This window comes from Cervus canadensis, chromosome 7 (genome assembly GCF_019320065.1).
Source record: "Cervus canadensis isolate Bull #8, Minnesota chromosome 7, ASM1932006v1, whole genome shotgun sequence".
Classification (NCBI taxonomy): Eukaryota; Metazoa; Chordata; class Mammalia; order Artiodactyla; family Cervidae; genus Cervus; species Cervus canadensis.
Genome location: NC_057392.1, coordinates 40721229 through 40734079, shown reverse-complemented (window position 1 = coordinate 40734079; position 12851 = coordinate 40721229). Strand labels below are relative to the sequence as shown.

The following is a 12851-nucleotide window of genomic DNA, read 5'->3' as shown; positions in this document are numbered from 1 at the left end:
TATGTACTCCATACAGTAAATATGCTATGTACTCTTTTATGTCTGGCTTCTGTTGCTCAGCATTATGTTTGTGAGCTGTATTCATATTGTGGACATATTATATTTATTATATGAATATCCCCAGTTTGATCATCCAGCCGCAGAAATCTCAGCAGGCATGTCAGTAGGCACGTGTGATGAGCTGGGGGTCAGTAGCCCTAGGCTGGTGGCTCTGCTCCATGTGTTTCTCACCCTCCTGGATCAGCAGGCTAACCTGGACTTATTCTCCTGGCATCCAGAGAACAAGGGTGGAGAAATTCCAGCACATCCAAGCCTCCATTCGTATCACATCTGTTAGCACTCCCTTGGCCCTCGGTATGGAGTCAAGGGACAGGATAGTAGTTTTTCAGTGTTGTCTTAGTTTATTACTTAAATATGTTGTATGTGTGGATTCTCCTCTAATGCCTTGCCTTTCACTTTAAATGAACAGTAAGTTGGTCTTAGGAAGCACATTAATTAGGAAAAACTCCACAGCAACATTCTGTCTAACCCACAGAGGTTATATCAGACCGCCCCTAGAACATCTAAGACCTTGTAGTTCTCCAGATAATCCTCAGAGTATCTTTCCAGAATGCCTTTCCTCAACCCAAGTGGGTCTGGCGGATTCATGTTTAGTCATCAGATGTGTGGTTTAGATCACTTCTCTCCCACAAAGTTTTCTGGGACTGTCCTGGAGTTAATCTCAGGCTCCCTGTGTGCCTGCCTTTGTTTCTGTTGTTGTGTTGGTCAGCGTATTGTCTCATGTTTGACTTTCTTTCCCAGGAGACAGTGTGCAGGCAGGATGAAGGCAGGGTGATCCTTTCTAGCTCTGTGAAGTTCAGAACTCCCCTGTGGTCTTTCAGAGGTGGCTCTCTGCATACACCCACTTAGCACGCTGCGGTCAGTCTTGGGCTCTTCAGAGGCCTCTTGCACGTAGTTACACAAAACCAACAGACTCTTTTCCTGAGTGACTCTCAGACTCATACTGTGCCCATACTGGCATGCTGCTTCCCTTTACTCAGTCACAGAAAAGCCAAAACATTTTTCCTGATTGTTTGAGGGAACTCATTCTGCTCACAAATTACCCAAGTTGAGATGGGAAAATGAGTTATTGAAACACAGATCTGACTGCATCATGCCCCTTGTTCAAAATCCTCTCAACATACTTAAGCAACAGATATATTCATGGAAACAGATGGGCAGTGACACAATAGTGCATATGGATCCAAAGGGTGATGCAGTAGTAATGAATTAGGATAGACCATTAGTGACCCAGGGAGGGACAGAACTTGAGAAAATATCATGGGGGCTCTAAGGGAGAACGCTAGAGCTAGTGGAACCAGGTACTCAAGATTAGGTACGTTGAAAGTGGTGACCATGAGAGAGTGAGCAGGGGCACTGGTTTTCATCAAACCTGTTTCTTGGTGTTCTCTCAGGGGCCAGGAACTGAGACATGGTCCAGTTAGCCCAGATGATGGGATTTATGAACAGGCTACGTAGGAAAACATCGCAGCAGCCATCCATCGCATCGTCTCCCAGCAGCTCTGGTAGCTTGCTTTTCCTTATAACTCCTTTTCTTACTGTTTGTTGTTAGGGCATTATTGCCTGCTAACCCTGTCTCATGTGTAGACCCTTCTGAAAAGGGTCTTGTAGGTCAGTTATTTTCTCTAGGTGTCTGGAAGCAGTTACCTGCTGTTGGTGCTATTGTCTTTTGGCCATGGCCAGCGTGGAGGATGGTCACATGAAGCAAGGCATAGTGACATACATGGGAAAAGCAGGCGACTGCTTTGCTCAGAAGAGGATAGTGCAGTTGCAAGCATCTTGAGATTTTACAGCCTGACCAAGATATGAGGAGTTTTAAAATGTGTGGCTCTGTTCCCTAACGAGAGCCCTGCCTCCTCCCTTACCAGTCGGTATTTCCTGTTCATTCAGATCTGAGGGTAGGGTCAGTGGCTTCAGCTGTATCTTTAAAGACTTGTGTGAGATTGGTTACCGTGGATGGTCTTGGGTTTCATCCAGCCAGGCTGTGTCCAGACTTGCTGAGCAAATGCCCCATTGGGGATATCTGCCGTGTGAAACAGTGGGAGGGTTTTTAACGGTGTTGCACATACCTGTTATTGTTGAGTTAGGGAGGGAGGCGAGTTTCTCTTTCTTTTCACTGTTTTACCTTCAAGGAGTTAGTATGGCTCTTAAGAGCTTAGGGAAGGACTTTAGGGAAAAGGTCTTTGTCCATGAGCTTGATTCCATGGAATGCTTTTAATTTTTTTTTAATTTATTTTATTTATTTTTTTTTTGCTTTTAATTTTTAAAAAAAATTATTTTTGGCCTTGTTGGGTCTTTGTTGCTGCATGCAGGTTTTCTCTAGTTGCAGCAAGTGGGGACCTCCTCTCTAGTTGCGGTGTGAGGGCTTCTCATTGTGGTGGCTTCTCTTGTTGCAGAGCATGGGCTTTGGTGCACGGGCTTCAGTAGGTGTAGCCTTCAGGCTTAGTTGGCTCTGTGGAATCTTCCCAATCTGGTTATCGAACCCCTGCATCGGCAAGTGGACTGTTAACCACCAGACCACCAGGGAAGTCCTGGAATGCCTTGATTTTTAGGAGACTTCACCCTCCTTTGGAGCTTTTTTTAATGACAACCAAAAAGTTGGATTTATTATTCGTTCGTGTATTCATTCATTCCATGGGTGAGGCTTCCTGTTATTTTTTCCCCCTCCTTTGGAATTTTGAGAAGGAAAAGAGATTAGAGCAAATTTGAAGTTATTTAGTCTGCCCCTGATCTCTGCTCTTCACCAGGGTCATCAGGACAGAGTATATTTCCTTGTACGGATGAATCAGAGAACCAGAACTGGTTACTCTGCCACAGGGGACTGCTTTTGTATGTCATTTGCTTTTTTTTGCCAATAACCTGAGTCATAGATTCTGTGGTTCTGTGGTTTATATTTCGTGACCAAAGGAGGCTTTACAATAGTGCTTATGGTGTGCCAGGCAATGTTCAAAGTGTGTGGCATGTACTAGCTCCTGCAAGGCTATCAACACGTGATAAGCTTGCTCCTGTTAGTTCCTGTGTCCTGTGTTTATTGTAGAAGGCCAGACCAAGCTTGTGTTCAAGCCAGATCTCACTCTGGAGGAAGTCCAGGCAGAGAACCCCGAGGTGCACAGAGGCCGGTATCGCCCTGAGGAGTGCAGGGCTTTGCAGCGGGTTGCCATCCTCATCCCTCACCGGCACAGGGAGAAGCACCTGCTGTACCTGCTGGAACACCTTCACCCCTTCTTGCAGAGGCAGCAGCTGGACTATGGCATCTATGTCATCCACCAGGTGAGTCTGGGGGGGTGGACAAGGCCTCTGCCCTCCAGACTCCCCTCTCTTTGTGGCTCTTTGTCTGTCTTGGGTAAAAGAGCGTCTAACCATCACTAAAAGTGAGGTCTCTTAACTCATTTATCCTTGACAGGAGTAAAGGAGTTTCTTGTCCCAGATTTTGGAATAATGGGATAAGTGCTGAGAAATTTTACTTGGTCTTTAGTGAACATCTGGAGGAAGCCTGTTTTCTTTTGTGAGCCCTTCCATGTTAGCCAATGACTGCCCTGAGATATTCCCCTGGTCTTGACCTTACATTGCCTTCTGCATTTGCTCTTCATTACACGGTGAGATGTTGGAACCATGCTTTATTATTGAGCTTGGCTCTTTGAGGGGGAACTAGACAGAGGAGTTGACTGCTTTGTGCTAATCACCATGGAATTCTATAACTCTCTCTACCTCTCCGCCTTTAACTTTGCCACTATCTATTACATAAAACATTATGTTTAGTTTTCACTTTTTGATTCAGTTTTGTGACTTTCAGAAGCATGAGTTAGTAGGAACACAGTAAGTATAAGTATAGGCTGCTTTTGAAGAGTTTTGCTCTAAATGAAGCAGGTGATTTAAGATGCCTCTATTTGGTTTTAACATATACGGAAAGAAAAATAAGACATCAACTTAAATATCTCTTTTATGGCTATCTTTTAAAAATTATCCTGGGCCATCCAAATAATTCCCCCTCAAATCCTTACAAATGCTATGAAGGCAAGTGCTCAGTTGTGTCTGACTCTTTGTGGCTCCATGGACTGTAGCCCACCAGGCTCCCCTGTCCCTGGAATTTTCCAGGTAAGAATACTGGAGTGGGTTGCCATTTCTTCCTCCATTGAATATAGGGAAAATAATTAACTACATGCCTAATATCAGTTATAACTGGTAACATTTGTCTTAGGAAAACTTTTGACAGATCAGAAGATGTTATTCTGCAATATATACATTGTAATAAACTGGGACTCTTAGAAATTGTATATATATATATATGTATATGTATATATGTGTATATATATATACACATAAAACATCTATGCCCATTTTCTGAGGATTTGAAAAAAATTAACTGTTATACTGGTTTGTCATTATTTTTGTTTTTAACACTGTTAGTCATTCAGAGTTCTTACTCAAATCAGCAGCCCCCAGCATATGATATTTTTATGAGTAGAAAAATGTGTCTGCTTTATGTTATTCTTTTCAGGGAAGTACTGTGGTGAGTTTTGAGAATTGCCTGTACTTTTGTTATGATAAACTGTTTACTGAACTGGAATCTATTCTTAAGGAATTTGATTCAAGTAGCCATGAAAAAATTACTAGTGTAAATTTTTTTTCATACTATAGCTTTGATTATGTTACTGTTGATTTATGTTCTTTTCTTACCTGGTAATGAATCCCCTCTGTCAGGCCACTGTGAGGATTAGCGTCTGCCATTAACTGTTAAAACAGGATTCTTTCATAATGATTCCATGAGACTTTTAAGTAGCTTAGGAATATTAGCAGTAGACCTCTCTATTTATAGATCAAGATTTCTTTTCCTTTTTTTTTGTGGACCTCACCGTGCCGCATGTGGGATCTTAATTCCCTAACCAGGGATTGAACCCAACCCCCCTGCAGTGGAAGTTTAGAGTTATAACCATCAGATCAGCAGAGAAGTCCCTAGGTTAAGATTTTTTGATCCTTTCTGGCCAGCTGTATTTTTGGGGAGCTTAGTGTAGATTTGTTACATGGGCTATGATTGGGATTAGCTGAGAGTTGAACAGTGAAGCAGTGATACTACTTGTCATGACTAGTATATAAGAAAGGTTTTTTAGTTTTACATGGAATAAATAAAGGTATGTTTAAAGATTTTTTGAGTTTCTTTATTAGTAAAAACTTTTAAAAAATATGTTTTTTTAAAAAATTGTTATAAAACACACATAACATATACCATCTTAACCATTTTTATTGTATGGTTCAGGAGTGTTTAGTATATTCATATTATTGTGCAATTGATCTCAGCTCATCTTTTTTCCTGCAAAACTGAAACTCTAAACCCATTTTACAACAGTCTTTCATTTTAAGGTGCTTTTAGTTATGGGATATAAGTATGTATGAAGCATAAAGAAAAACACAAAGGGTCTGTTATTGTTAATTCAGTCTACTGTGTCAGATTTTCATGTCATCTGTATATTCTTGTGCATTAGAGAATAATGCCTACTCCTGCATGTGAAATGAAGAGGGACACAGTGTGAAATCTTGTCTTAGGAACTTTTCAAGTTGTAATTTCCATATCTACAGGCTGGAAGTAAGAAGTTTAATCGTGCCAAACTCCTGAATGTGGGCTATATAGAAGCTCTCAAGGATGAAATTTGGGACTGTTTCATATTCCACGATGTGGACCTGGTACCTGAGAATGATTTGAACCTTTACAGGTGTGAGGATCAGCCCAGGCATCTGGTGGTTGGCAGGAACAGCACGGGGTACAGGTAAGGTGGCTTTGCTCATGGCTGGCTGGGGTCAGGATGCCTGGCCTGTTGTCATCAAGGCTGTGGAGACATAGTATCTGGGGGTGTCTGCAGAAAATGAGAAATAGGAAGAATGGTTCATGACAGCTCCTTCAAAGTTTAAAACAGGAATTAGAGAAATTAGATTTTTTTTCTAATTAGGAAAAAGTCCTACAAACGCTTTGGCAGAAGATCACAAAGATAAAGGGGGAGAGAACAGGAGAGGGAAAATAATCTAAACATTGCACATGGTGGCCAGACTTGCCTGCAGGGCCCGCCTGGTAGAACTTTGCTAAGCGCTCCCACACTGAGTAGGGCTACAGTAACTTATCTATCTGTCCCTGACTTCTGTCTCTAGGAGGCAAAGAGAGGGAGCACCCAGGTCAGCTTTTAGGCCTCTTTTGTGAGACTGTGATGTCTCTTTCCAGACTGTGGCGTCTTTCTAGAGTCCAGGGGGAGCCTGGGAGGGGCATGTGCATCGAGTGGTCTGCCCGGGAGCTGGGACACCCAGGACAAGTCCCTTTCTCTTAAAACCACTGTGGGAAGAGCTAGACACCGTCATTTCTGCTTCCATTCCCCACCCCACCCCTTCCCTCAGGAGAGGCATAGGTGCTTTTCAGTCTTAGTTTATTAATAAGTTCCTATTTGAAAAGAACTGAGAGGAAATAGTGAGCAGGAAGCTTTCCCAAAAGTGAAACTACATGTTCACTTATATGTGTGCACACTTATCTGTCAGCCTTCCCCAAGCCCTTCCTGTCACATGTGCTCACATATGGGGTGCTTACTATGCTGGGGCCAGGAGACCAGTCAGAAGAAAGGAGAGTGCCTGCCCTCACAGTGCTTCCTGGTGTGTGTGGGGAGACTGGCATGTGGAGTGGAGCTGTGTCAGCTTTGCACTTCTCTTGTGCAAATTCAACTAGAAGCGCTTGTTAATGAGGGGGAGAGTATGGGAGTGGTGAGGCAGAGGAAGAGACAGCTATAAAATAATAAGGGAAATTCCATCAGGGTCTACTCCAGGAAGTGAGCACAATCTCTTGATGCCTCCCTTGGTCTTGGTTTCCATGTTGTTCTTAGTATGTAGGTTTATCACTTTGGACTATTTAAGAGTTTTCCAGGAGTAACACTGACTGCAGGGAATTTTTGCCTCAGGTAAGACTGTACAGACAGAGGATGAGATAGTTGGATGGCATCACTGACTCGATGGACATGAGTTTGAGTAAGCTCTGGGAGTTGGTCATAGACAGGGAAGTCTGGCGTGCTGCAGTCCATGGAGTCTCAAAGAGTGGGACACGACTGAGTGACTGAACTGAACTGATAGACTGTAAATCCAGTCCCTGTTTAAAGTATGGGATGTAAATGAACTCCTAGAATAAACTACAGTGGGTGAGAGCACACTGACTTTAAGGAACACCTAGGGAAGGGTTTAAAGCTGTTGTTCAGGAAACGTGGCACCTTTATCTTGTGGAATCAATGGGAGCTTCCCAGCAGAGTTCCCAGACATGGAAGCAAGAGAGAATGTGGCACAGGTTTGGAGGAAAGGCAGGTGGCTCATTAGTGCTGGAGAATGAATGTCTGGGATGGTGGAAGGAGGAGAGGCTAGAGATGAGACTGGACAGGGGCCAGGTTAGGCAGCCCTTATTCAGTCTGGTAAGGCATTTGGAGTTCCTGTGGAAGGTATCAGAGTGCTGCTGACACACGGTTAGAACCGGAGAATGACAGGAGAAAGCTCAATTCAGCTGGCCTTTGGTGTGTGGGATGGATCCAGAGGATGAAGGAGAAAGCTCAGTTCAGCTGGCCTTTGGTGTGCGGGATGGAGCCAGGCAGGAGGGGAGAAGATGAGGGCAAAGGCCCACTCCTGCCTCCAGGCTCCAGGGACAGTGGGGCAGGAGGGCAGGGGAAGGTCCGGAAGAGAATCCCAGGATTTTTTCTTTTGGGAAACTTGATCATTTTCTGGAGGTTTTGGTGTCTGGTCTCTGAGCCACCTCTGCGTTGAAGAAAGCAGTGTATCATATCCGGGTACCTTGGTATTTTCAGAAGCATGGCAATTATCTGCTCACTTACTGGTAATGAGATGTCACTTTCTACAATATAGAATACTATACTTCAGACCCTTGACGTGGATGATAACTTCCCATTGCCCAGTCTTTCTAAACACTGTGGTGAGAAATTATAGTCACACAGGATTGTTCTTTTGTTTGTTTTTGGAGTATGGATACACTGGATTATTTCAAGGACAGCCCTTTTGTTGGGATTCTAGATTTTATCTCTGCTTTAAGCTGGACCATAAGAAAATGAGCTCTTGGGCATTCCTGCTGTGAACCGATCTGGAGTATAACTTTGGTATGATGATTGTGGGTTTTATCAGATGCCACACGGTCTAAAAACAGCCCCTTATGAATCTTGCTGTTTTTTGGCCAAATGTTTCTTTTATAACTAGATATCTGGCAGTCTTTGTCTTCCTTGAATAACTGACAGTTTTCCTAATGTAAATCATGTGGTTGAATGTGTCTCCTCTTTTGATCTGGATGCAAGAAGCTGGGAGCCAAATCTATGACCTTCTTGTAGAAGCTGAAAGAGTCTTATTTCAGGTCAGAGTTCTAATGTATTTCCTATTCTAATTTTCTGATTTAAGTTTTCCTCTGGTCCTGGTTTGTCCTTTATATTTTTCAGTTTTTCTGTATGTATCATGTAAACGGCCTCATCTCTTGTGGTCCAGGGAGGCTTGCATACAATACGGGAGTTGTCTTCATCCCTCTTACTTCTTGCCTTTCCTCTTTTGGGCAGAATCTCTCTAGTTGCTGGCAGTTGCAGTCAGTTGTGGGCAACTAAGTGTCTGCCCCCTGCTGGTAACTATGTGTCCATGCACCATAGAGCTTAAATCTGCATAGTATTGTCACAACTGCCTGTTGAGTACAAAGAGAAGTGCAAGAAATGTTTTCACTTTACACACATGCAGAGGAAAGAAGTTTAAGTAACTTGTCTCAACTATCTCAGTGTCTGTGAAGATAGAAATAAATCTTGTTTCTCCCCATGATTATGTTGGTGATAAAGATCTCTTCTAGGCCGTGTGACATTTTGTTGCCAAGAATTCCTTTGATACCTTCCTGCTTTCTACAAGGACTCTATTATTATTTTATGACTGCATTTCCCCCACCCTTGGGCCTTTAAAAATAAGTAAAACTGTCTCTGGACCAATCAAACATTTATGCTTTTCTAGGTAAGAAGAAACGGAGAAGGCAATGGCACCCCACTCCAGTACTCTTGCCTGGAAAATCCCATGGACGGAGGAGCCTGGTAGGCTGCAGCCCATGGGATCGTGAAGAGTCAGACATGACTGAGCGACTTCACTTTCACTTTTCACTTTTATGCATTGGAGAAGGAAATGGCAACCCACTCCAGTGTTCTTGCTTGGAGAATCCCAGGGATGGGGTCGCACAGAGTCAGACATGACTGAAGTGACTTAGCAGCAGTAGCAGGTAAGAAGAAAAACCAGGAGCAATGAACAATAAACATGTAGATGTTTGGCACCTAAGAGGCAACTGAGAAACTGATAATTCTTGAACCTTTCTTTCCAGTTGGTCTCCTGCTGCACCTCCTACTGCAGCTGAACAGGTCTCAGATTCTCCGCAGACAGCCTGTACCTTTCTCCCTCTCTGCTTTTCCTGATGGAGTTCGGGTCACCAGATGTTAGTCACTCACCCGTGTCTGACTCTTTGTGATCCTGTGAACTGTAGCCCTCCAGGCTCTTCTGTCCATGGAATTCTTCAGGCAGGAATATGGGAGTGGGTAGCCATTCCCTTCTTCAGGGGATTTTCCCAACTCAGGGATTGAACCTGGTCTCCCGTATCGCAGGCAGATTCTTTACCATCTGAGCCACCAGGGAAGCCCCTGATTGCCAGGAGGTCCCCCCATTTTTCTACCTCTCTGAATCCTTCCAGGCCCACTTGCCCTGATGTTGTCGTCTCCTTCCTCAGAACCCTGAGAACAGTCACCTCTCTTGTTGGACTGTCAACCGTGTGTGAGGCTGGGCCCACTTATTCCAGTGTTCAGCCAGCTGCTTTGCACCCAGTGGACAATAGTTACTTAATAGATGACTCCAAGTCATCTGTGCTGTTCCCTCCTGGTGACCCCTTGTTGGTGCTCTGCAGGTTATGCCTGAGCAGTGATTCCACTCAGGGTCCTGATGAAGCTGCTGGTCTTAAGGTAGTTTAGAAATCCCTTCCCAGCCAAACAGTGCCCAGTCACCATGGCAACAAGTCACTGTAGTTGATGTCTTGGTCAATAACACCTGTCTTCTGAGCACTTTGTTCTTTTTGTTTGTTTTAGGTTGGGGGTGTATAAGTAAATCTGTTTCCATTGTGGGTTAAGCAGGGTCCATCCCATCTGTACTCAGAGCATAGAAACAAACAGCTGAGCTACAAATTAACTTTTGGGACTTCATCTGTTAGATGGCAAGTGTCAACATCAGGGGTCCCTGACCGCTGGGATCTAATGCCTGGTGATCTGAGGTGGACCTGATGTAATAATAATTAGTAATGACGTGCACAATAAATGTAATGTGCTTGAATCACCCCCAAACCATCCTCCTCTCACTCCTGCATTGTCCACGGAAAAACTGTCTTCCACAAAACTGGTCCCTGGTGCCAAAAAGATTGGGGACTGGTCTACATGATGATTGATCTTTCCTTTTGGTTTTCCTTCTTATGTGGAAAAGCAGAAATATTTCATTGGTCCTGGAATACTTTGAACTGACATTAATTAAAGTAGGAAGTCCTCCGTATATTCATGTTCTCTTATTCAGTAACATCCAAGTTGTTAAGCTGCCTTCATTTGCGTTTCTAAATGGTTGCCGTGTTCTAAGGGATGTCTTTATTTCTCAGATTTGCTAGTCTGTCTGCCAATAATCCATTAGTCCTAAATGAGTGGGACGTGCTCTCTGGCCAGTGCCTCTGTTCTTTCCCTTTTCCTTGTTGGTATCCCCACAGCTCAGCCCTCTACACTCTTCTCTCTTTACTTATTGCATTGTCTTCAGGCAACTTTTGCTACTCTTGTGCCCTGAGGTACCACCTCTTGACAGCTTATTTCCGAAGCTATCTCTGTAACTACTCTTCCGTATTGAACTTGGACCCTGTATCCTTTTTCCCACTGGCAGAAGTCCCATGAGAACCTCAAATTCAGCTTATCCAAATCATAATTTGTCTCCTTCTCCAAACCCAATTATTGGTTTGTATACCCTGTTTCTGTGGCAGGTGTTGTCATCTACCTAGTTGCCCACGCTGGAGCCCTCAGGGTTGGTAAGGTATGTCGGGTTCTCCAGGAGACAGGCTCTGAGATGGAGATTTGCATAAAAGTGGAGGTTTGCATGCAAAGTGTGTTCAGGAGCTGTCTCCTGCCCTCCACCCCACTCCCTAAAAAAAGTAAAAGTGAAAAACCATTCTGTTGTTGTTCAGTCATGTCTTCGTCGTTGTTCAGTCGCTCGGTCATGTCTTGACTCTTTGCAACCCCATGGACTATAGCACACCAGGCTTCCCTGTCCTTCACAAAATTTAATGCCTAACCTGGACCCAGCCTTAGAGTTCTTCTTAACCCACAACTGTTTGTCACAAAACTATTTACTGGATTTACACGTGAGATGAAGTCTGTCATCCAGGTCTGATGTTACGATGGACATGTACAGGTACCTGTGTAGACCTCTGCACACAACCATGAACAACCAAAGGTGGGTGGCACCTTGCTTAGAGAGCCTGTCTAGACAGAGGTTGGAAGGCCAGGAGTGTGGGGAGGTGGCTCTGGAGCAGGAGTGGACAGGTTAGAGAGCACAGTCTTCAGAACACGCCTGCCCTGCAGTCCGAGAGTCTGGAGCAGCTGTAGAGAACAAAAGAACTTGCTGCTAACCTTCTCACCTTCTCTCTCCTCTCTTTCAGGTTACGTTACAGTGGATATTTTGGGGGTGTTACTGCCCTAAGTCGAGAGCAATTTTTCAAGGTGAATGGATTCTCTAACAACTACTGGGGATGGGGAGGCGAAGACGATGACCTCAGACTCAGGTGAACAACAGAGACATGTCCCCTTCACGGGGTCTGCTAGCTGTAGTTGCGTGTGGTCCCTGTGGATGCCAGGCCAGCAGGTCATGAGGCTTGAACTTGTCCTAGAAGGGTGGCAGAGGGTGGGGAGGGGGGTGAACAAGGTGGCCCAAATTGCTCTTTGCCACTGGCGGTTTAGAAATGACAGAGGATGGTCCAGTTCTGGCTTATGGATGCCTGGGGTCCAGGAGTGTTGATGGAGGTGTCTGTGGACTTGTCAGCAGGTCTTAGCTACTGAGATAGGGTCTCACCAGTGAATGGGAAGTCCCCGACTAGAGTGTCTGTAAAGCTACAGTCTGAGGAAAGTGGCCAGAAGTCTCCTCTAAGCCTCTGCCTTCTCTCAGAGCCCAGGTGACACTGGAGGTTCCCAGTGTTGTGCACAGCAGGGAGTGCCAGTCACACACCCTGGAGTAAGCCAGGATGCCCTCTCCCACGCTCTGCGGGAGCAGCTGCTGGCATAACCCAGAGCTGCTGGCATGACCTCAGATTCTCTTGGACTTTTTCTCACTCTGGAGGATTCACAGGGAATATGCCTGGTCTCCTCTCTCAGCCCCTTTTCCTCAACTTGGGTTTCGTGGCCAGATAGTTATGGGTATCCCTAACTCCCAGAATTAAGTAATTTTTATCAAGAGCCTGGGGCCAGTATATTCAGACTTGTATTAACGAGGTCTTTCTGTTAGGATACCCCCCCCATCCTCCTATTGTTGCCTCTTAGAAAGAAAACCTCTCAGCTGGGGCTCTGAATTAATAGATGTGTGGCTTCCAGCAGATTTCCTTTGCTTTTCCATTGCTTCAGCATGAGGAAGCCATGGCTCCAGGTTGGTCTTGTTCCCAAGTCTAGGCTGAGAGTCTCTGCAGTGTTTTTGGCAGGAGGGAACGGATCTCTCTGACCAAAGGCTGCTTAGGGATGGCTGTAGTGATGGGCAGC

At 44.7% G+C, this 12851-nt stretch overlaps 1 protein-coding gene across 4 annotated transcripts in view; it reads left to right on the top strand.

Moving 5' to 3' along the window:
* Positions 1 to 12851, top strand: part of B4GALT4 (beta-1,4-galactosyltransferase 4) — a 41542-nt gene that overhangs the window by 11033 nt on the left and 17658 nt on the right. For all 4 annotated transcript variants that reach the window (XM_043474976.1, XM_043474975.1, XM_043474972.1 and 1 more), the window contains 3 exons: positions 3098 to 3330; positions 5635 to 5822; positions 11765 to 11887. In XM_043474976.1, the coding sequence (XP_043330911.1) occupies positions 3098 to 3330; positions 5635 to 5822; positions 11765 to 11887 (544 nt within the window). The remainder of the gene's footprint in view (positions 1 to 3097; positions 3331 to 5634; positions 5823 to 11764; positions 11888 to 12851) is intronic.